The 24,445-nt window shown below is 38.2% G+C and overlaps 1 protein-coding gene and 1 pseudogene across 2 annotated transcripts; one reads left to right on the top strand and one right to left on the bottom strand.

Annotated features, from left to right (window-relative positions):
* The window catches only part of LOC122601048, a 51,243-nt pseudogene extending 37,991 nt beyond the window's left edge, over positions 1-13,252 (top strand).
* A 7,588-nt stretch (positions 13,253-20,840) lies between these two features.
* LOC122602435 lies at positions 20,841-23,960 on the bottom strand. Of its 2 annotated transcripts, none has more exons than XR_006324258.1 (2): positions 22,625-22,697; positions 20,841-21,139 (listed from the first exon to the last, which is right to left on the bottom strand). XR_006324258.1 is itself a non-coding variant. In XM_043775115.1 (2 exons), the coding sequence occupies exons 1-2, from the start codon at positions 23,952-23,954 to the stop codon at positions 21,125-21,127; spliced, it is 456 nt and encodes a 151-aa protein (XP_043631050.1). In that variant the 5' UTR covers positions 23,955-23,960; the 3' UTR covers positions 20,841-21,124. The 2 variants fall into 2 exon arrangements, 1 of the variants encoding a protein (XP_043631050.1); XM_043775115.1 differs by lacking the exon at positions 22,625-22,697 and adding an exon at positions 23,514-23,960.
* Between the last annotated feature and the right edge of the window lie 485 nt (positions 23,961-24,445).

Genomic DNA, 24,445 nt, shown 5'->3' on the forward strand with positions numbered 1-24,445 from the left:
AAGTAAGGTTAACTGCGCTAAATGATGAAAGTGACGATACTTTAGCTTTTAAGCCTGTTAATCGTAAATATACTGATTAGTTCAGTGATTACAATTGGGATATATCGTAGACACAAGTACCAAGGTTTCATTCAATCTGAACTTAATTATAAATGTTCTTGTGGGAAACATATTCAGATATATGGCTGAATTGCTTGCTTTTCAGTAATGAATTGATCTAGTCCTTAATTTGTGAAAGATCTAGCATTACTAAAGATTTGTTCAATGAATAGGCAAGAACCTCTACCAATCATGAGCATAAAAGTAAATGTGATATTGTTATGCAAATCAATTGATGCAACTTAGGGGCTAATGTGGTCTTTGAGATTCGGACAAGTATGTCCTCGGGTATCTTGTATACCTAGCCTACCTAAAGCTTCCAACTTGGATAGGTTGTCAGAAAGTTCGCTACATGGATCTCATAGAAAATCACGGGTTCCTTATAAATCATGAAATGCAGAAGCAAATATGTGAAATCACAAGTAATTCAATTCAGTTATCCACAAAGTGTCTCATGATTGTTAAATGTTCTTGAATATATTGAATATTTTTTATCTTAGTGCTTGTATCGATTACGAAAGTATATCTGAATGTGGTTACATAAGTTCGCAACTATTCAATGGCATATTAGGCTACTCGGGTTACATGGTGACTATCCTTGGTCAGGTATGTCGAAAGTGTCATAACTTAAAGAAACTGGGTGTACCGAGTGTTTAAGAGGACAAACATACCGGTAATCGCTGTTGGGTCACGGTTCATAACGTATAATAGAGAATTATTTCTCACCCGCAGGCTTATGTAACATGCTAAACTGATCTAATCAGCAGTAATCACGCTTAATAATAATGTATAAAGTCTATTAATTAGAATTTAGATTATTTATTATTCTGCATTTTTATTCTTTTTAATTGAGTCAAAATAGTATTTATAAGTTCTTATTGCACAAGAGATCCTATTCAATTCTGAGTATATGTTTTGCTGAATTCCTTCATGTGAATTTTTAATGAGGTTGTGTAGATTGTTTACAAAGAATTTTTCTAATATGGACATTATTTGTTTAAGTTTAGAAAATGATCTTTTCAAGTGTGTGAAATGTCAAAGTTATTGAAATCTCATAATTTTCACTTGTCACCAAGTTATTAATCGGTTTGTTTAAATTTGTGTTTTGACATTTTAGGGTTTACCAAGAAATGACCTCCTTGATCTTTGTTAATTTTTAGTTTTTCATATTTGTTAACCCTGATTGAGTGTGATTGTAACTTGACTTTTCTGCATTATACTGTTTGTTCTCAATGCTTTGAGTTCTGTGGTAAGTGTGCAGTGTTCAGGTTAAGAAGATAACGTTGGAATGCTGATTTCTGTTACTACATTGTTATTTACACGGATATATCATGATGATAAGATCCTTGGTTGTAGTGATCGTATTTGTGATGCAGATTTGAGCATGTAAAGGATGAATACATGAACTTGTTTTGGAATAGTTATTTATTTATAATTCATGTATTTAATGAAAATAATCAAATTTGACACTAGTTTCTTTTGAATTTCATGTTGTGATTTATGACAACCTTTTGGATAGTTTCCTAAGTTCTTCATGAATTGTGTTCGATTGTTCATTGTTTGTTAGTTTTGTAGACGGCATGTAGTATGGGACTTAAGTGTTTCAAGATGGTTTGCTGTCATGCATATCTATGATCCAAGGAAGTTCTCGGTGTCATAATCAAATTGGTAATGAGGTTCATATTTAAATTGATTATTTTCAGGTTTGTTTATGGATAGCGTTTAAACCATGGGTTTTCATTCAAGATTATAATGTTCGGTTATCTACTTACATTATGATTATGAATTTGGGTGATAAGCACGTTTTTAGTACAAGGCATGAACAGGTTGCTTTCTAACAAGTTTTTGCTATGTACAGATTGTGATAAATGGTTGTGTTTTGGAAGATTGCTTGGATGAAAATCTGAAAATTTTTCAGAAACTTGCTGAAATCTGGAATATTTTCTGATTTGTTCTTACGAAGATAACTGTTATCTTCGTTCGAAACAATTTGTTCAAACGAAGGATATCTTCATTTGGCTAACTTCGTTTGTGAAGTTAAGCCCGACCCATAGTTGGCCATTGTTATTTCCATATATAAGGGGTTTTCTTCTTTACTTCTTCATCAAACGAAAAAAATACTCTCATTTTCGAGCAAAACCCTAAAACATAAACTCTTTTCTTTTCTCTCACTCTAATTCGTTTTCTGATTCGTTGTGCAAACTGTGATCTAAGTAAGTGTTTGATGTTCTTTTCATTCACGAAACGATTTTTTCCATGTATCTTCGATTTGATTTGTTTTGATTATGTTTATAAATTCTTGTAATCATTCACCTGGTTTACTCAACGAATTTAGACTTGTGCAAACGAATTTAGACTTTAGTTCAAAACGAATTTAGATGTGTGCACATGGACTTAGATTTTGAATTGAACGAATTTAACTTGGGTACAAACGAAGTAACTTTAGATGATGCCTTACGAACTTAGACCTAAGTTGATAAGGAACGAACTTAGCTAAGTTTAACACCCTTCGTTTATTCAAACGAACTTAGACTTCGTTTATAAGTTACGAACTTAGAAGATAAGTTATATAACTTACGAACTTGCATGTACAATTTAGACTTTACGAACTTAAAATTCGCTAGGTGAAAATTTAAGTTTAATTCTTATGAACTTAAGATCTATTTTCATTTAGTTATTGCTTACGAATTTAGCTTCTATCTTCGTTCTATATACTTAACGAATTTATTGTTTATCTTCGTTCAGTCTTATTTTGCGAAATTATGGATTAGGGTTTTTCAAATTAGGGTTTTCAATTCTGCAATTCATTTATCGTGATTATTTATTTTGTTTCGATATTTGTGGTTGGTTTTGGCAGAATGGCTCTCCTCCACCTCAGTTTGTGAAAAGCATAATCTTGCACTGAATCTAGATCCCGATCAGCACAATTGCGAGCATTTTCATGAAATTTCAACTATATTGCTCGCTCGCGATTATCTTTTGCTTTTTGTGATTCGCCAGACTGGTTAGGCATATATTGATTCTTTCTGGTCCACTGCTCATGAAGTCATGGTTGAAACAGAGTTTTGTACGTGCTACTATTGAAGGCACATCTTTTGATTTCAATGCTGAATCGCTCCGCACTATTTTACATCTAGGAGCAGAACCAGACGTCGAAGAAGAGGAAGACGTTGAGATGACATACGAGTTCGCACTTCTTCTTCGTTGCTTTCAAAGGATGGGATTTGTTGGACAGGTCAAGCTTCCTTTCGACAAAGTGGGTTTCAAGGACGATGGCGTTATCTAGCATATGCATTGCTCGTCTGTTTGAGCAATCGCAAGGCTGGATTTGATCAACTGTCTGCTCAGATTGCATCGCAGATGGTTGCTTTGGTATATAATCGACCTTATCCTTTCTCCCGATACTTTTATCAAGAGTTTATTGATCAGATTAACGCTAGGGGGAGAAAGCGATTTCTTTTGTATCCTCGCTTTGTGATGGCTATAGTTAGACATTTTTGTCCTGACTTAGTATATGACCAAGGTCCTCGCTACGTTCTTCATGCTTGGCCTTCGCGTCTTTTTGCTGATCTTGAAGCCAATACGAGTAATGTGGCTGGTCTCCATGATCCACCACTTTTGGTCACCTGATTAATCCAAACTATCGATCTCGTCTTGAGAATGATATGTTTGTGGATGATGTGATGCCGATTCTGATTCTGGTTCTTCTGAGTGTTCTGTTGATGGTTCTGATGATGATTCAGGGGATGAGTCTGCTGGTTCGGATGATGGACATGATGGAGATGATGTTGATAGTTCCAACGGTTCTGCGGCTACAAATGCGACAGACACAGATGATTCTGCTGCTGCTGAACGTCGAACTAAGATGATTCATGACGTCGTGGCTGCTTCTGAAAGTGATCATTCGCATCAGTCGTTTAATCAAGAGGGTGTTGCGTTTCATAGAGAGCGTAGAAGCAAGACTTGTCATGCTATTCCTGCTATTTCAGATTCAACTAACTCCACTCCTGCTGCTGCTGAGATTGATCCTGATGTTGCAGCTCAGCATGATTCTGAATTACGTGAGATTTTTGAGGATATGGAAGATCCTGTAAACAGAGCAAGTTCGGATTGTCCGGTGAAGAGGCAAGGGAGTGGTGAACTTCAATATACCAGAATTAAGCGTCGACGTGTTGTTGAAGCTTCTTCTGTAGCAATGCCTGATCCTCCAAGACCGACTGCTGCTGTTGCTCCTGTTCTTGGTCGTCGTGTTGATCTTTTGGAGACCAGAGTTCGCACTTTGGAGTCTGATCTCACTGATACTCGCGCTGCCTTAACTTTTTGATCAACTGGGTCAAGAATCAAGGGGGAGAAGTTCCTGAAGAGGTCTGCAGATTGTCAGCGGTTCAACCAAGACGTCAGAATGACGATGATGATGCTGATAATGCTGGTGAAAGGAATGTTTCTCGCCCAGTTGAAGATAGAGGAAAGGGTGCAGCGATCGAGGGGGAGACAGGAGGTGATACTTCTCAGCAAGGTGCTTCTGGTTCTGGTGCTGGTCCTTCTGGTGCTCCTCGTGATTCAGGTTTCTAATTTTGTCTATGATAAAGATTTTTAGATAGAATGTATAATTGATTGTGTGTAATAAGTTATGACATTTTGTGGAATGAAAATGTAATTTATCTTATTTCAATACAAATACATTTCATCTTTATTATAATTATCATGATTATTCTTTCTATTCTGGTGTTCATTTTGTGTAAATTTAAATAGATGATCCAGATTATACAGATTTATTCTTTGATGGTGATGAGCTCGAGGAAGGCGAATTTGTCCCTGAACCAAATCTAGATATATTCAAGAAGCCTTATGGGTTTGATGAAGTATGGGACTCAATTCCTGAAGATCCGTTGATTGAAGAGAATAGAGTGTTGGATCAGAAGAGATCAGATGTTAGGGAAAGAATGCTTCAAGTCCCATTCAGCAGCCTAACTCAACTTCTACATTTTGTTGTGTATGCTAAGAATGGTGATGTGTCGATTCCATCTGACTATGAGATTAATGTGACAAGACCATTCAATTCAAATGATTTTCCAGTTCCTCTCAGAGATGATGATTCATTACATATTGTTGATCGACGTGTTCCCGAGAAAAGAGTGAATGATTGGATAGTACATAGGGAAACGTGGAAACCAAATTTGTATTGGACTCATATCTCAGATAAAGATGCTGCAAAGTACAAGACAATCATCTGGAGTTGGTTTTATGATGATGAATTGAAGTTGTTTGTGCTTAAAAGATCAGAAGGTTGTCAGTACTTAGCGTGGTGTGAGAGACATTTCAGAAGTTTATGTGAAGAAGATTTACATGAGCTTGGAAATAACTGGATCATCAATCCAAGCGATGATGGCTTAGCTGATGTTGTTGGTAAGAATCTCAGAAAAGATTTCTGGTTAAGGAAGAACATGAAAGATTCAGATAAACCACAGTTTAAGATTGAGCCAAAATCGAAGAAAAGAGTGGTTAAGCCAGATAAAACAGTTGAGTTTGTTCAACATGATATTAAGTGCATGATCAAGGTGCCTGCCAAGAAATGGGCACAAGATGTCTTGGACAAGATGGATAATTGGGAAATTGATCGAAATTCTGGTGAAGCCAAGATGTATGCAGATTCAAAGAAGAAGATTTTGTTGAGAAGAGTTTATGATCCGATGCAGCTGGTGAACTTCTCAAGAAATGATCTGAGAAAGTTGTACGATACAGAGTGTTCGTTTTTGCCATTTTGGAAGCATGAAGAAAGTAGATATCGTAAGATACTTCAACTCTGCTTACATGAAGATATTCATGCAAATAGCAAAAGATTGTTGTTTGATGAATGATCAGATTTTGAAGACTAAGAATCGAAGGTGCTGCTGTCAAGGGGGAGTTTGTTGATGCACGTTGATGTGACAACAGCAACTTAGATTTGATATGTCGTTTAGATTAAGACATTATGTTAATTTGTGTCGTATCTATATATGTAATTGATAGATTATGGACTTTATGTTTTGGTAATGATCGATTACATGTTTTGGTGTTATATATATGTGTTATGTATGATGTTTGTTGTGTGATATACAAGTACAAACATAATATGTGTTAGGATTCCATAAGATGAAACACTTAGGAATATAACCAAGTAACGAAGATAAGGTATATCTTCGTTAGGGGCAAACGAAGATAAACTTCGTTTGGTACAAACGAAGATTAACTTCGTTACATGGGCTGGGCAGCTAAGTTCGTAAGAACAAAGCCCAGCAAGCCCAGTTCGACCTGAAACATATATATACGAATGAATACCCTAATAATGACAACACATTCGACATACACGTACTCCAGACATCTAAGTTCGTTCTATAGCTTATAGAAATGAATATAGCATCATACGGCTGATCATTTACTTAATAATTAGCGATATACCCGTTTACTAATCAAACTAGTTATCTCGTGAGGATTCCGCACTCACGACATAATCATAGACGATCTCGAGAGCGATCTGTAGCTATCGAGGGACTCACAATTTGTGAGGAAGTTAATTGTCTTTAATAGATAGATTTTATTTTCATTTTAGTCTTATTTTGTTAGTTTCTGGTGCGGTTAACGGTATTTCTTGTGGTGAGTGTGCAGGTGCTTTGTAGTTGATGAACACAAGAGCCTCTGGTAGACCTCTGCTTAGTCCTCAATCTAATCCAGGGAGAGCCAGACGACGCTTACTTAGATCAAACAACACGGAACCCTCAAACACCGCAAACATTGATTCAAACACCGAAAACCGTGACCACCCGAACGTAGATTTGGATCAATATTATTCAAAGAAAGCTTCAACGTCCGAGGTGCGCTCAAGTCCTAAATTCTCCGAAGGTAGTGGGTTGTTCAAAACTGGTGATAGTTTAGGGGAAGAAGATAATCGGGATAAAACTGATCAACAGGATTTAACCGAGATTCCTAGAGAAAATCCTCAGGCAACTCAACCAGTCAGAGCCAGGAAAATGGGTGATAGAGAGCCGGAAAACCCCAATAACCGTCTTTACGGTGACCGTAGGATAAATATCCCTACTAATAGGGGCACTCCTATTCGCCTTCCAACCACCGGAGTAAACTTTTCTCTTAAAGGAAGTCATTTGAAAAGTGTGAAGGAGGAGAAATTTGATGGGGTGACGAATAATGATCCATATGGGCATTTGGAAAGGTTCGAGAAGATTTGTAGGTTCTATCACTATGGCGCGAACCAAGACAGTTGGAGAACCTATAAGGACTCAGAGACAGTTGGAGAATAAGATCCGATCATTCACTCAAGATCCAGGGGAAGATGTAGTGGATGCCTGGAAACGATATAAGGAGATGATCAGGAATTGCCTAGGAAACAATCTGAACACGGAAGCAGTGGTTGAGATCTTCTATGATGGGTTGCCAAAGAGAACTAGAAGGGAATTAGCTGGGGCATTTGGAGGTAGTTTGAACAATGTCACCCCGGCTGAAGGATACAAAATCTTGGATGATATGGCCAAGGAGTTCTCTGATCGCGATGAGGTTGTAAGCAAGAGAACTAGTGGTAAGACTGTGGCAAAGTTGGAGAGTAGTGAAGAATCAAGCTTGGTTGCTGAAGTCAAAGCCCTCACAAAGCAGATGAACGAGAGGTTTGACAACCAAGATGTGAGATTCAAAAGCATTGAAAGGGATGTTAAGGTGATTGCTGATGGGTGTGACTACTGTGGGGACATGCATTATTCAAAAGATTGTCCGGATAAACCAGCTCAGGAAGTTAACTATGTCCAGAATCCGCAAGGGAACTTCAGTCAGGGTACCGGTTATCAAAATCGGTCATCAGGTACTTCTTTTCCTTCGTCTAATTTTAATGCTAATAATTATGGTTTTAGTGGAAGCAGGTTTAGTAGGTTCAACAGTCAGCAAAATGCAAATGCGGAGTTGAGAGACATCATGAAGGATTTGGTAGGCGCTCAGAAAGCTACCAGTGAGAAGATGGCCTCTTAATGGGATGCTATGACTGCTAGGTTGGATGGATTGGCAAATAAGCTTGAGCAAAGTTCGAAGAGTACTCAAGCAACGTTTCAGGATATCGAGGCTAAACTTGAAAGGCTAGGAACATCAAATAGGCAGCCCGGTACATTACCGAGCAATACCCAGCAGAATCCTAAGCCTCAGCAAAATAGCCAAGGATTAGGAGCCAAGTATAGCCACCCGAACGCTAGAAATGAGCAAGTCAATGCAATCACAACAAGAGCAGGTAACACTTATAATTCTGCAAACCCATGGCCTAATGATGTTACTCCTCTTGTGCAGGTTGATGCCGATGGAACCGTTGATGATGAGGTTGAGATGGAACTGGAACCCGTCGTGAAGACACCGGCCGTTCCATCCAAGACTGCTGAGAAGACTCCTGTTGAGAAACCACCAGTTAAACCGTATCAGCCAAAGATACCTTTCCCTCAACGATTGAGGAAAGCGAAGATCAAGGAAAATTTAAAAAGTTTGTTGATTTAATTCAAAATGTTAACATAACTGTTCCTTTAGTTGATCTTCTTGCAGGTATGCCAAATTATGCAAAGTTTCTCAAAGATCTTGTTTCGGATAGGAAGAAGTTAGAAGAGGCAAAGAAAACTGTACTGAGTACCGAGGTGTCAGCTATCATCAAGAATGAGATTCCTTGATGCGGGAATCAGCTACCATAAATTTTATTGATGATTTTAAACCGGTTGTGCAAAGGCAACGTAGATTGAACCCGAACATGAAAGATGTGGTAAAAAAGGAGATAATTAAATTACTTGATGCGGGAATCATATTCCCCATTTCGGATAGTTCATGGGTAAGTCCGGTGCATTGTGTGCCGAAAAAGGGCGGGATGACCGTAGTTTTGAATGAAAAGAACGAATTGATTCCTACTAGAACTGTCACGGGGTGGAGGGTATGTATTGATTATCAGAAATTGAATGATGCAACCCGCAAAGATCACTTTCCTTTACCCTTTATTGATCAAATGCTCGAACGGTTAGCCGGAAACGAGTATTTTTGCTTTTTGGATGGGTTCTCCGGGTACTTCCAAATACCCATTGACCCCAAAGACCAAGAAAAGACCACGTTTACTTGTCCCTATGGCACTTATGCTTATAGGAGGATGCCATTTGGTCTTTGCAATGCTCCCGGAACTTTTCAAAGATGTATGATTGCCATTCTTCAAGACATGATCGAAACCTCCATGGAAGTTTTCATGGATGATTTTTCTGTTTTTGGTAGTTCATTTGAGAGTTGTTTAGAGAGTCTTGATAAAATGCTTGAAAGATGTGAAAAGGCACATTTGGTTTTAAATTGGGAGAAATGCCATTTTATGGTAAAGGAGGGGATTATGTTGGGACATAAGGTTTCTAAAGCAGGTCTAGAGTTTGATAAAGCAAAAATTGATGTTATCGCCAAGTTACCTCCACCTACTAATGTCAAGTCAATTAGAAGCTTTTTGGGTCATGCCGGTTTTTATCGTAGGTTCATAAAAGATTTTTCGAAAATAACCCGGCCAATGACCAAGTTGTTGGAAAAAGATGTCCCTTTTGTGTTTGATGATGATTGTCTTAACGCATTTAACTTGTTAAAAAAAGAGTTGATTAATGCACCAATTATGATTTCACCCAATTGGTCATTACCTTTTGAGTTAATGTGTGATGCTAGTGATTTTGCCTTAGGGGCCGTTTTAGGCCAAAGGGAGGATAAACATTTCCGTCCCATTTCTTATGCTAGCAAGACTTTGAATCCGGCCCAACAAAATTACACCATGACCGATTACACCGACCATTCCGCATTGAGGTACTTGTTTTCCAAACAAGATGCCAAACCCCGTCTCATTCGTTGGGTTTTGCTTTTGCAAGAATTCGACATTGAGGTAAAGGATAAAAAGGGGGCGGAAAATGTGGCGGCCGACCATTTGAGTAGGCTCGAAAACCCTCGCCTTGAGGAGTTGCAAGAGCATGAGATTAATGATTATTTTCCTGATGAAGATTTGATGCAGGTACAAGGAGAAGAAGAACCATGGTTTGCAGACATTGCTAATTATCTTTGTGCTAACGTTCTTCCTGAAGAGATGACATCTCAACAAAAGAAGAAATTCTTTTCTGAGATTAAGCATTATTTTTGGGAGGAACCGTATTTGTTTAGACTGTGTGCAGATGGGATGATCAGGAGATGTGTTGCCGGTGCTGAAACCCGTGTGATTTTGGATGCATGCCACCACGGTCCTACCGGTGGTCATTACGGACCATCTGTGACGGGTAAGAAGGTATATGATGCAGGGTTCTATTGGCCCACCATTTTCAGGGAAGCAAAAACGTTGGTGGAAGTGTGCGATGCATGTCAACGTCAAGGTAATATCACTAGGAGAGACGAAATGCCTCAACAAATGATACAGGTATGTGAGGTTTTTGATGTGTGGGGGATTAACTTTATGGGTCCTTTTCCTCCGTCACATAAGTGTCTTTATATTTTGGTAGCCGTTGATTATGTGTCCAAGTGGGCCGAGGCTAAAGCCCTTCCGACTAATGATGCTAAAGTTGTAATTGAATTCTTGAAAAAGTTGTTTAATCGTTTTGGTGTACCAAAGGCCTTAATTAGTGATCGCGGGTCCCATTTCGCGAATCACCAGCTTGCTAAGGTTTTAAAGAGGTATGGGGTCACCCATAGGTTCTCCACCTATTATCACCCTCAAACAAGCGGCCAAGTGGAAAACACGAATAGGGCTTTGAAAAGGATCCTTGAAAAGACCGTGCAAGATAACCCAAAAATTTGGGCCAAGAGGCTTGATGATGCCTTATGGGCGTTTCGAAACGCCTACAAGACTCCAATTGGTACTATTCCATATAAGCTTCTTTATGGAAAAACTTGTCATCTCCCGATTAAGATTGAACACAAAGCCTATTGGGCTTTGCAAAATTATAATATGGATTTAATCTTGGCTGGTGAAAAAAGGTTTTTGCAGTTGCACGAGTTGGATGAAATGAGGTTGCAAACTTATGACAACTCCATGCTATACAATGAGCGTACAAAAGCTTGGCATGATAAGAAGATCAAGAGGAAGGAATTTAAAGCCGGTGACAAGGTACTTTTGTTTCAATCAAAGTACAAAATCAAAGCACCGAAGCTCAAGTCGAGATGGATTGGACCGTATGTGGTGAAAAGAAGTTATTCGTCCGGATATGTGGAGTTGTATGGCAATGATGAGAGCTTTATTATGAATGGACAACGCTTGAAGCATTATCATGAAGAAGATGAAGAAAATGCAGAGGTGTTCGAAATTGGTTTTTATCCCATCAACAAGTGAAAGTAAAAGGTGATCGAGTCAAGCTAAGGACTCGTTAATAAATTAAGCGCCTCTCGGGAGGCAACCCGAGTTTGTTTCATTTTATTTTTCATTTTATCTTGTCATTTTCTTTTCCTAAAATCAAAAATCCATAAAAAGTTTAAAATTTATAAAAAGCCAAAAAGATTTTGTTTATTTCCTTTAGTTTCAATCATTTTTCAGTTTTTAATGGTTTTGTATCAAGAATTGCAGGTCCGAAGGTCATCCTGGGCGTCGAGGTAAGTAATGTGCAAAGGTAAAGTAAAAGTGCCGTTAGTAAGTTGTCACTTCAGGTCCTATCTTCGTTAAGTGTCACATGTTCGTTAATTTTGACTAAGCTGGACGCGACTAACTCCCGTTACCCCTCTAACGGCCGTTAGAGGGGGGGTTTGTGATTTCCCCTGTAACTGCCAGTTAGGAAAGTAACGCCCGTTAGTTGGCTTTGCTTTTGTCACGACCGTTAGCTGGATAACGACCTTTAGACCCCTTGTTGTTTTCTAACTCCCGTTACCATGGTAACGGCCGTTAGAAGGTTGTTTCCTGGTTTCCCCTGTAACATCCAGTTAGGGGCCAAACGACCGTTAGTCTCTCGTTCATTAGTAACGCCCGTTAACCGGTTAATGGCCGTTATACGACACGTTGTTTTGTAACACCCGTTACTCCTGTAACGGCCGTTACACGCGAATGGATAGGATAGATAGGGTCATCCATTGTCAGGAAAATCTAAAAAAATCTAATTCTCACACATACACACACACACGAATTGCAGAAAAATAAGGGATAGCTTTGAGTCTTTGTTTTCTTTTTCTCTTGTCAATCTCCAAATTCCGTGTTCAATTATCAAATTCTTCAGGTATGATTCTTCAATCTTTTCTTTTAATTTTTGTTTTTATTATTGAAGATGATTAGTGTTCTTGGAGATATTATGTGTGAAGGGTTCAACTCAGTTGGGTATGGCTATTGTTATTCATGCTAGATTTCGAAACCATAGTCATAAGCTTCATAATGCTAGTTGTTTCTTCCCCATTATTTAGTTTAAGTGTGGGGGAAGATTAAAGTTTGTTGAACTAAGAATCATAGATAATGTTTGTTACTAGTCACTTAAATTGATCTTGTCGTAATTAGAGTTTAATTTTTCTTTAATTAGGGGATGAATTCTAATGTGATGATTTCTGTGATTATTTAACAAATATGAGTTTTGAGAATTGGAAAGGATAATGATGGTGGGATTATTTGTATGAAAAATCACTTAAATTGATTTTGTCGAAATTAAGGTTTTTGTTCTATTATTTAGAGAAAGATTTTAATTAGATGATTTCTGTGATTTAATTTTTGGTTTAAGTTTTTTGTAGACTTGGAAGTCATTACATTGTTTTGTAGCCTTATATATGTGTATGCTTGATTTTGTAGATGGCCACCAAGAGACAGCGTGACATGCAAAGGGTTGCCGCTGCTGCTGAAGCTTCAGCCTCAAGAGCTAGACAACCGGTAGCTCGAGCCCCCGTCATCCGTACTCCCGAGGAGGTACCCGCAAAGTACCAACCTAATATTACTTTAGATGCGGTGACGCGTAAACCTATTATTGCTAATCGTAGGTTAGATTTCGATAACCTGGGGGAGTTAGGGGTAAATGTTGAGGAATTGAACGGATTGTTGACACCCCCTTGGAGGGCCTTGTTCTCCATCAACACTAACATCTGGAGACACTTGTGCAATGAATTCTTTAGTTCATTTAGGTTGAATACGGACGAGGGAAGTTGTAAGAAAACAGTTATGACATTCCATCTAGGAGGTTAAATTCATTGTATGTCCTACCAAGAGTTCGGGGTCCATTTAGGTTTTTATAGTGAGCATGATGTTCAGAGGGTGGCTTTTACAAAGGGGATTGTTCAATGGCCTGCATCCATGACTGCAGCTAGGTTTTGGGAGGAGGAGAATTTGAGTGACCAAGAATTCCACTATAATGTCAAACAATCTGCTGTTCGAAACCCGGTTTACAAGTTGCTTTTGAGAATGATAGCCGAGACCATTTCCAATAGGCATAGTAGTTCAAATAATGCTACTAGCACTGATCTATTTTTCTTGTATTGCATGGTTCGGAAGGTCTCTTGCAATTTAGCTAGGGCTGTGGCTTTATATTTGTATGAAAAGCGGCATGGTAAAGCCAAGGGTCATGTAGCCGGTGGTTTCCTTGTTTGTCATTTGGCAAGGCGGATGGGTTTGGTCCAGACGGATCAATTTGGTCTTTTACCGGGTTTTCAAGCTTATTGTCGTAGTGGGGTACATGATAGGGTGACAATGATTCGAATGGGTATGGTTAGCCAGAATGAGGACTCGGAGGATGAAGGAGACGATATGGATGCTGAGGACGATGAGGATGAGATGGATGAGGAGCCGGATACTGGTGTTGGTGCCTCTGCGCCAACTAGAGGTGCCACCTCTAGCTCACATGCTTTTGATTTTTCAGGTTTAGGGCAGCGTATGGACGAGATCTTTCATGGGATCACTGGGATTAACGACCGATTGGACCGCCAGGATGATTGGTTGCGTTTTGTCGGTAGTCAGGTTAACCGAATGGCGTATCAGCAGGAGTACTTCCAGCCTTACATGCAGAGTTGGATTGCTTCAGGGTCTCCTCCACAGGTTCCTTCTGTGCCATTACAGGTACTTCCCCAGCAGTTCCCTCCTCAGCAGCCGTTTATGCCACCGTCGATTTATCCCATCAGCCAGAATGCGTTTGATCACTACTATCCCCAGTACGGTCAGGCGGCCCCATCTGATGCAGGTACCAGTAGTTCTCAACCGCCTCCCTACAGTGGTGATAGGTACTCTGGAAATGCCTTTGATTTCTATGGCATATTTGGGGGGTGACGTGATGGTGACGGTGATGGCGCTCCTTCAGCTTTTCCTCCTCCTGAGTTTTGAGCATGGATGGTTTTGGTTATTATCATTGATACATTTTTACGTTTTCAGTTTATCCTTGGATGTGTATTTAATTGTTTGTATCCACCTTTGAGAGGTGATGAGACTATTTTCTTTCTCTTGCATGTTGGTTTGATTGCATGGAATTCTACATTGCAGGGTTTTCTTTTTATATTTACGTTAACGTTTTATTGTGTGTTCGTGGTGATAGCACGTTGATTGTCATATGCATATGCTGGCAGTAAGTTTAGCGCTCATGTTTCTTGTTGGCATCATTCACGCATGGAACACCTTTCATACCCGGCAAGTTTTTTTTATTCCTTATTTTTGCTTCTTAGTTTACTTTCCCTATTTCCCTTAGATTGGCTTAGTTTATTGGACATTGTCCAACTTAAGTGTGGGAGGGATGGTAAATAGGAGAAGTCGGGTATTTTAGAGGAATTTTGAAACTTTTGCTTGCTTGTCCTTGTAGTTAATTGCTTTTGTCACCTAATTATACATATAATTGAGCAATGTAACTACACCCTTGGCAAAAATTTTAATATGTGGAATGTGTTTTGACTGATTAACGTGGCATTCCTTCTGGATTAATAACATTACTAGCATGCTTATAGCACCAAAACACCAAAATTGTGAGATATTATTGATTCATTGCTAGATATGATAGGTGTTACGGTTTTGGAACCTTTAACCTTGTAAATTTGTCCCTCTCTTAGGCTTTTGGATTTATCCGGAAGTAAGGGTCTCTTTTAGAGCTCTGAACTATGATGTGCAAGTTTGAGGTTGAATTTCCATTTCTGAATTATTTTATTTGCTATGAGTGTGCTGGTGATTGCGTTGATTCTAGAACTTGTCCTTGTTGATCGTTCCGTTATCTTGCTAGATGATAAAGAGGCAAATTTAGGATAAAACCTTTGTTCTTTGTTCATTCACCTTTTGTTTCGTAAAAATTTGTTATGTGCATGTTTTGTAATGTGCTTAGTAGCTAACTACACTGGTTAGTGAACCACCCGTTGAAAACCCGTATGTTGCACTCACTTTTAGTGCAAGAAACAATAGAAAACTTGTTGTCACTAGCCTGTTCTTTGTTATTAAATCTACCTAAAAATAAACCTTTCCTCGCCATACCGATAGTCGAAGTCCTGGTGGGTCATTGGTTGCCTTTGCTAGATTGGATTGTTTAGGTTTTGCCTTATTATGTCGGTCGGGATATTCTCATCTTATGAGGGTAGTTTGATTTCGTCATGGTTTTTGGAAAAGTCTAGATTGTTAATCTTGGCATCTCTTGTAATGATTTGTCACTGTTTCTTAAATTTTGTAAGAGAATACCAATTAGTCAGAGTAAAAGTAGCTCACAAAAAAAAGGAGAATAAAAGAATTGAAAAAGAGAAAAAGAGAAAAAAATATATATAAAAACGAAAGAAGAAGCTTAGGCTGTCAGTTGGTATTTCTCCCTTTTGTCAAATCATTTTATGTAAGTTGGTACGTCGTTTAAAACGAACAAAGTGTTCTTAAATTGATATATTTGATTAGAGTGTTTGAGGTTGGCAAGTTTGTTGAAGTCAACACGGTTAGATTTGGTTGATAGGTTGTTTGATTGTCATACACCACAATGGTGCCGGTTTTTGGATCATTCTATTGGGGGTATGGTCGGGATAACCTCTTGGGATGTGGACCGTTGGCAACTAATGACATGGGTTTGTTTGGACTAGACTATATGTGAAAAATTTGTTAAATGTTGTGTTAGTTCTTTGTTTAACACTACTTGTTACCAAAAATTTCCATATACCTTGTTCAAATACCTTGTTTAGCCTTAAAATGTTACAACCCTTAAAATCCTCTTTTGATAGACGTTATAGGGCGCATGCGCCTTGGCGACTTAGGAATGATCCTTGTACAAGCCTATGGTTAAAAGATTATGCATCACGATTTGGCTATTGAGTGATTATTCGAATATTCAACCCCAAAAGAAAGTTAGTTGGAGTAGGATAGGCGAGATATCACTTGTTTGTTTCATTTGTGCTTAGTCATGTTATTGAGGCTTATATATCAGTCAAATATTGTCAAACGTTCCGGTTTTCATTTAAGATTAAAACTGCCTAACCATTTATTCACATTCTTAATTATGGTTGAGCTTCTTTTTGATAACTGAAATGTGGTTCCATGATGTGCCAAGGAATTTTATGATTTTCAGTTTGGATTTGCTTGAGGACAAGCAAAGCTTAAGTGTGGGGGGATTTGATGTGCCATATTTTATACCATTTCCCACGTGATTTTAGAACCAATTATTCGTCATTTTGATAGTTTTATATCCAACTTTCGATGCTTTGAAGGTGTGTTGAGTGTTTTCAGGTTGGAAATTGATTAGACGAATGAATTGGTCGATTTTGATGAGTTAAGGAAGAAACGGGAGAAAGATTCGGGTGAAATCAAGAGAAAGAAGAAGAAAAAGAATTCTGGAAGTTGTAACTGCCGTTACAAGAGTAACGGCCGTTATAGAGGTGGTTTGTGGTTTCTCCTGTAACTGGCAGTTAGAGAACTAACGGCCGTTAGAAATTAACTGGAGTGTAACGGCCGTTAGTGGGGTAACGCCCGTTAGTTGTCAAGTGTAAGTGTAACGGCCAGTTAGTCCAGTAACGGCCGTTACACGCGTATTTTATATATGGGATCAGTTAGGGTTCTGCACTTTGCACGAATTCATAACACAATTTTATTAGTTTTCATATAGTTTGGAATACTTTGGAGCAAACAAGTGATTAGGGTTTTACCTATTTTCAGCTTTGGATTGTAATCATCATTGCTACCGGATTATCGTCATTCATTTGGTATAATATGATTTCCTCTCTATTTGTTTGTTCTTGTGTTTTTAATATGAGTAGCTAAATCATTAGCACCCGCTTGGGTAGTAAGCATGTCATAGGGTCGAATTAATGTTGCTTGTGAATGTTGAACAAGGTTTATATGTTTAATCGAAGATCCACATTTATTTGGATTTAAATATTGTTTTCAACTTTTATATTAATTGATTGATAATTGTAATTAGAAGTTCGGGAGAAATCTATGTCATTGTCAATTGATTTATGAAATGGTTAATCGGTCTATAATGAACCTGAAATCGTTGGAGTTCGGGAGAAATCAACGATAAAGATTAAAAACAATTAAATTCAATGTGAATGTGCAAACGCCTATGATAGAGGGATCTGATTAGGCGAATAAGCAGTTCGGGAGAAAGCTTTCAAAATATTAAATCATAAAATCAACTCAGGAATTTAATGCTTAACTGTTTAGAGGAGAAATTAAGTGCGGGAGCAATAATTATGTTTTGAGCAGTTGAAGTTTCAAGTATAACGGGAGTTCATCTTGTCTACTTTTTGAGTCGTTCAACAAATGCAAGTAATATTTAGACCCGATGATTGGCATGTGAGCTGATCCAAGTAGGTGTTCATTTTTAAACCTGTGTTAAGATTCAACCAATCAAATACTCTTTGCGATTAATCCTACGGGATTACTGACTTTCTTCACTAACTTTGCAACGTGACAATTCGGTCACAAAACCCCCTTTTATCTGAATCATTTTATTGTAACAATTGCTTATTGAGTCCTTGTGTTCGACCTCGGTTTACCAAGTCAACTATATTGCATACGAACGAGTTCACTGCCCGCAAGTGTATAGTAGTCAGTAGCTAGGTATTTCGTGTTCATAAATTTAAGACTAGAAAATACACATCAAGTTTTTGGCACCGCTGCCGGGGACTTGAATTAAGTAATTGTTAGTTTTGTGATTCGATCCTTCCTTGCATTCATTTGTGAGGAAGTTAATTATCTTTAATAGATAGATTTTATTTTCGTTTTAGTCTTATTTTGTTAGTTTATGGTGCGGTTAACGGTATTTCTTGTGGTGAGTGTGCAGGTGCTTTGTAGTTGATGAACACAAGAGCCTCTGGTAGACCTCTGCTTAGTCCTCAATCTAATCCAGGGAGAGCCAGACGACGCTTACTTAGATCAAACAACATGGAACCCTCAAACACCGCAAACATTGATTCAAACACCGAAAACCGTGACCACCCGAACGTAGATTTGGATCAATATTATTCAAAGAAAGCTTCAACGTCTGAGGTGCGCTCAAGTCCTAAATTCTCCGAAGGTAGTGGGTTGTTCAAAACTGGTGATAGTTCAGGGGAAGAAGATAATCGGGATAAAACTGATCAACAGGATTTAACCGAGATTCCTAGAGAAAATCCTCAGGCAACTCAACCAGTCAGAGCCAGGAGAATGGGTGATAGAGAGCCGGAAAACCCCAATAACCGTCTTTACGGTGATCGTAGGAGAAATATCCCTACTAATAGAGGCACTCCTATTCGCCTTCCAACCACCGGAGTAAACTTTTCTCTTAAAGGAAGTCATTTGAAAAGTGTGGAGGAGGAGAAGTTTGATGGGGTGACGAATAATGATCCATATGGGCATTTGGAAAGGTTCGAGAAGATTTATAGGTTCTATCACTATGGCGCGAACCAAGATGACAATGTAAAGCTTGAGCTTTTTCCACTCACTTTATGTGGAGGAGCTAAGGCATGGTTAAAGGAGCAACCAGATGATCTGTATACAACTTGGGATGAGCTTCGTGTTGGGTTCATTGATGAGTTCTATTCTATAAGGACTCAAAGACAGTTGGAGAATAAGATCCGATCATTCACTCAAGATCCAGGGGAAGATGTAGTGGATGCCTGGAAACGATATAAGGAGATGATCAGGAATTGCCCAGGAAACAATCTGAACACGGAAGCAGTGGTTGAGATCTTCTATGATGGGTTGCTAAAGAGAACTAGAAGGGAATTAGCTGGGGCATTTGGAGGTAGTTTGAACAATGTCACCCCGGCTGAAGGATACAAAATCTTGGATGATATGGTCAAGGAGTTCTCTGATCGCGATGAGGTTGTAAGCAAGAGAACTAGTGGTAAGACTGTGGCAAAGTTGGAGAGTAGTGAAGAATCAGGCTTGGTTGCTGAAGTCAAAGCCCTCACAAAGCAGATGAACGAGAGGTTTGACAACCAAGATGTGAGATTCAAAAGCATTGAAAGGGATGTTAAGGTGATTGCTGATGGGTGTGACTAGTGTGGGGACATGCATTATTCAGAAGATTGTCCGGATAAACCAGCTCAGGAAGTTAACTATGTCCAGAATCAGCAAGGGAACTTCAGTCAGGGTACCGGTTATCAAAATCGGTCATCAGGTACTTCTTTTCCTTCGTCTAATTTTAATGCTAATAATTCTGGTTTTAGTGGAAGCAGTTTTAGCAGGTTCAACAGTCAGCAAAATGCGAATGCGGAGTTGAGAGACATCATGAAGGATTTGGTAGGCGCTCAGAAAGCTACCAGTAAGAAGATGGCCTCTCAATGGGATGCTATGACTACTAGGTTGGATGGATTGGCAAATAAGCTTGAGCAAAGTTCGAAGAGTACTCAAGCAACGTTTCAGGATATCGAGGCTAAACTTGAAAGGCTAGGAACATCAAATAGGTAGCCCGGTACATTACCGAGCAATACCCAGCCGAGGTTAACTTCAGTTCGTTTTATGAAGTCGATGATAACTTGTGGTGCGTCACTCTTTTCATGAAGAAAATAAACCCAAGTATAACGAGAGAAGTCATTAACAATGACCAGAATGTATCGTTTCCTATTGATACTTTGAACACGCATAGGTCCACATAAATCCATGTGGAGAAGATGGAGAGGGGCATCAGTGCTCAAGTGTTTCTTTGGTCGGTGAGACGCTTTCTTAAGTTTACCAACGGCACATGCTGAACAAACATGATTGGTGTCATATTTGAAGTCCGGTAGACCATCAACTAGTTGTTTGTCTACAAGGGCGTTGATAGAATGAAAATTAAGATGAGAAAGACGTCTATGCCATAACCAAGATTGTTGTGCAGAAGCTTTTGATAGAAGGCAAATCTCTGTAGTAGGAGAAGGAATGCAATTCAGATCTATGGTAAATAAATTGTCATCTCTGGACCCAGTGAGAATATCGATTCCATCTTCAGTTTGTACTTTGCACTCATATCGTTTAAAAAGAACTTGAAGATCGTTGTCACAAAATTGACCAACACTAAACAGATTGTGACCAAGACCTTCCACATATGAAACACGTTTGATAGTGATCCATTCTGAATAATGTCACCATAACCAAGTATAGGAGCAATATGATCATTGCCAAAACGAACTGTGCCCAAAAACTTTTCAACAAAGTTCCTAAGAAGAGATTTATTGCCAGTCATGTGTCTGGAACATCCGGAGTCGATATACTAGACACAAATAAGGAATTCCTGTAAAAACAGGAAGTATGGGTTTAGGTCCCAAGTTTAAACTGGGTCCATAATTGGTTAGAGGATGATGCGTAAAGAAGTAAGATATAACAGGAAGATATAGGAGCATGGAAACAGAAATATAATATGACCAAATATGCATGAACTACATAACAAGCACACAACACATCTAATCATTTATTGAAAAATAAAGGCACACACAAACGAGTTCAAATATGAAATACAAATTACAGACATATGAAAATTACAATGTTTTGAGAAGGATGAAAATTAATCGGAGCTAGTCCTACATGACTTGAAACTATCTAGAGAACTAGTCCTACGCCGAACCCAAACTTGTTTCTCAGAAGGTGACTGTTTATCAGACTTGACTCTCCTAGATGCATGTAAATGTCTATCTTTAGGAAGCCAAATACTTCGACAGTTTAAGCATAAGTCACCTGAAACATGAACAGTTTTAGAATTAGAAGGAGACTGTTTGTGATGAACAGGAGACACTCGTTTCTTTGGAGTGGAAGAAAACCAACCATATTGATCTTGGTATCTAGTTATTCCTACAGTTTCATCTTTAAACACTTTTAAAGTGCACCTAGGTGTGGTTAGAGATTGTTTAGGGTAACTAGAAAACTTTCGATTCTTGGGTTGCTGTTGAGGTTTCATTTTAGTTTTGGGAGATGGGTTGGTGTGGACTGTAGAAGTCTGGGGGTTTTTGTTCTTGCAGCTGTCAGTCAAGTTCCTTGGTCTGGTAATGATTACCTTTGGTTTTGGAGTCTTCCTTGGTAATGAAGCTGCTTTCAAGGGATGTGAGGGTGGAGTCTTTTTCAAAGAAGGTTTGTTTTTCTTGAAAATTTTATTTTCAAAATCCGGATCATAAGTATTATTTTCTTCCAAAAATTTGTTTAGATCAGGGATTTTAGAAATATTTAGATTAAAACCGTTGTTCTTTGAATCGGAATCCACAGTCACTTTAGAAACAGGAGACTTCAGAGGACTTGAAGTCTCTTTGTATGAATTTGATGCATTGTCATTTGGACAAACAGATTGGTGACTCATTAGTTCTTGAATGATTTTACAGTATCGCTTTTCTCTTGTTTCAAAGAGAGTCAACTTAATTTGAAATTCCTTTTTTACTTTTTCTAATGAGATGTTTAATGCATCAATTTCATTCAAATAGACTTGGACATTGATGGAGGAGCATGAAGTATCAGTAGATGACTTTGAATTATGTGACAAATGTGGTGGAGTCAAGTTGGACACAATTTTTGAAAATGGACCTGAGGATAGTAACTTTGTTGCCTTTTCAGTATTGTTATCCACAAAAGCTTGAGGTATAATGTTTTTATACTCCATTTCCATCTTAAGTTTATTGAGTTCAGTGAGCAAATTCAGTCTCTGATTTCTTTCAAATTCATATTGTTTGAAAAGAGCGTTAAACTCGTTACAATATGACTCAGTTTCTTTAGAAAACTTGATTGGCTCAGTATCAAATAAATTTGGAAAAAAGTTTTCAATTTTATCCACCGACATTTGTTCATCATAATCTTCATCATACACACAATCAATGTTAGAAACACAATCATCTTCAGTTTGGGTGGCAACAGAATTGGTCTTGATTGAATCCCACTTGGGTTGCACAGAAACATCTTCAATGTCACACACTTCATCATTTAAGGAGCAATTGTTGGGATTCACAATGACATACACAGGTTGGCTAAGATCAGTAAAGTCATAAACAACACTGGAGGAGCTATTGGGGACAGATTTGTTATGGTGATTTTGAGATAAAAGAGCATTTATCACATCTTGTTTTTCAGTTATAGTTTGTTTCAAATCTTCTATTTGTTTTTCCAAAACACTTTGTGGAATATATGGTCGAACTGGAGTAGGTTTTGGATGAGCGAATACTTTGTCAAGTTTGGGCTTACTTGTATGAACAACAGATTGTTTTTCAGTTGAGTCTGCACTTGAGTTTTCATCCAGTTCAACTATAGTAACAGAGTGTTTTTATGGTTTAGGACAAAGTGGAAGATTAAACAAATCATAAGAATCATTGATTTGATCATAGTTAATTTTGATTTCACATTTGAATAACTGTTCTTCTGTATCAAAATCATCATAACTGGGTCGAACAAATTGAGTTAGCAAACCATATCGCATCATGTTTTCATCGTACAGGGGTGGTACAATTAGTTGACCCGTGAGTAAGTTCTTGGGATCTTCAAATCCTAACCCTTTGGTGAAATCATCAAAATCTCTTGGTTTGTTTAAAAAGATTTGCTTGTTGGATTGATCAATTCTATAAACCTTAACTTTATAAAACTTGATTTCATCAGTGAGTTCATCAATTTTATTTTCAAGTTTATGGTTCTGAGAATCTTTTATGCAACATGCATGATTTAAATCAGAAATTTGATTTTGTAATTCTTTCACAGAAGGGTTGGAACTGTTGAACTTAGACTGGAGGGCTTCAAGATCTTCAGCCAAAGCATTTGCTCTAAACATTTCATTTGATTGAGCAATTTTTAAATCTTTGATGGTTTTGTTTAGTTCAAATACTTTGAGCTCAAGTTCTTGATTAGCAAGATGTAATTCAGAAGAAGCAGTAAAAGAAACCGATGCATTACTGGTTGAAAGATCTTTAAAGTTCTTTTGAAGGATTTGAAATTTGTTTTGTAAATCAGTTAAAGAAGTTTATTTTTCTTGTAAAGCATTGGTTAAGTTTGCTACTTCTTCTTTTAGAGATGTGTTAGTGAGAGCAGTTTGTTCACATTCATGCAATAATTGATCTAAAGCAAGTTTCGGAAATTCGCATACCTCATCATCATCAGTTTCCGATTTGTTACTTTCATCACTCAGCTCATTGGAACGCTTGATCTTAGTCATGAAGCACACATTAGCAGCAAGTTCTTCAGTTTCTTCATCAGAGAGATGTAGCCATTTGTCATCTTCAGCAAGAAGAGCAACTCCACTTTCTTGTTGCTTCACTAACATGAGTTTGTTTTGATAGTATGTGGAGTTCTTCTGACGAGGCTTGGAACAATTGATTGCTAAATGACCAGTTTGACCACAGTTGTAGCATTTCCTTTCTTCAAGTTTCCGTTCAGCAACTTTCTTCTCAAGAGACCTTGGAGATTCAAACTTCTTTTCACCAGTTGTGTTTCTCGGGTACTGATCAAATTTGGGAGCTTGGTTGTTCTTGACATAAGATGAAACAGAAGATGTTCGAAGTTGATTGTTGGTCGGTCTTCTTGTCATATACTTTTTCTTGAAGGATCGAGTAAAATATACAAGATCTCTGCACATCTCCTTTTCTTTATCATCCATGTCAGATTCAATGAGATCATTATCACCAAGATCAGAAAAGGTGTTGTCATCATTGAAATTCATAGAGAGATGTGACATTCTGTTGGCCACAAGAGCAAGAGGATCAGTGGAAGAACTTTCTTGAAATTTTGCTTGTTGTTTCAGAACAGCTTTCTCATTCAATCTCAACTTCTCATAGAGATTGTGAATGTTAAGCTTATTGAAATCTGGTTAAACGTTTATCTGTGTGCCATAAGGTTCCCAGACTTCTTCCAAGCATCGGAGAAACTTCACATTGAGCTCAATGTCAGTTTTGTTCACCTTTTCTTTTCTTAAATCATTGATCACATTGCAGAAACGATCATATGTTTTCACTAATGGTTCCCCCTTCTCCTGTTTGAAGGTCTCATACTGATCAATTACAAAAGAGAGTCGAATGGTTG

This window comes from Erigeron canadensis, chromosome 5 (assembly GCF_010389155.1).
Source record: "Erigeron canadensis isolate Cc75 chromosome 5, C_canadensis_v1, whole genome shotgun sequence".
In the NCBI taxonomy this organism is placed as follows: Eukaryota; Viridiplantae; Streptophyta; class Magnoliopsida; order Asterales; family Asteraceae; genus Erigeron; species Erigeron canadensis.

Excerpts from the sequence above, each read along its gene's own strand:
- LOC122602435 (XM_043775115.1), bottom strand. The coding sequence starts at position 23,954 with ATGACAAGAAGACCGACCAACAATCAACTTCGAACATCTTCTGTTTCA.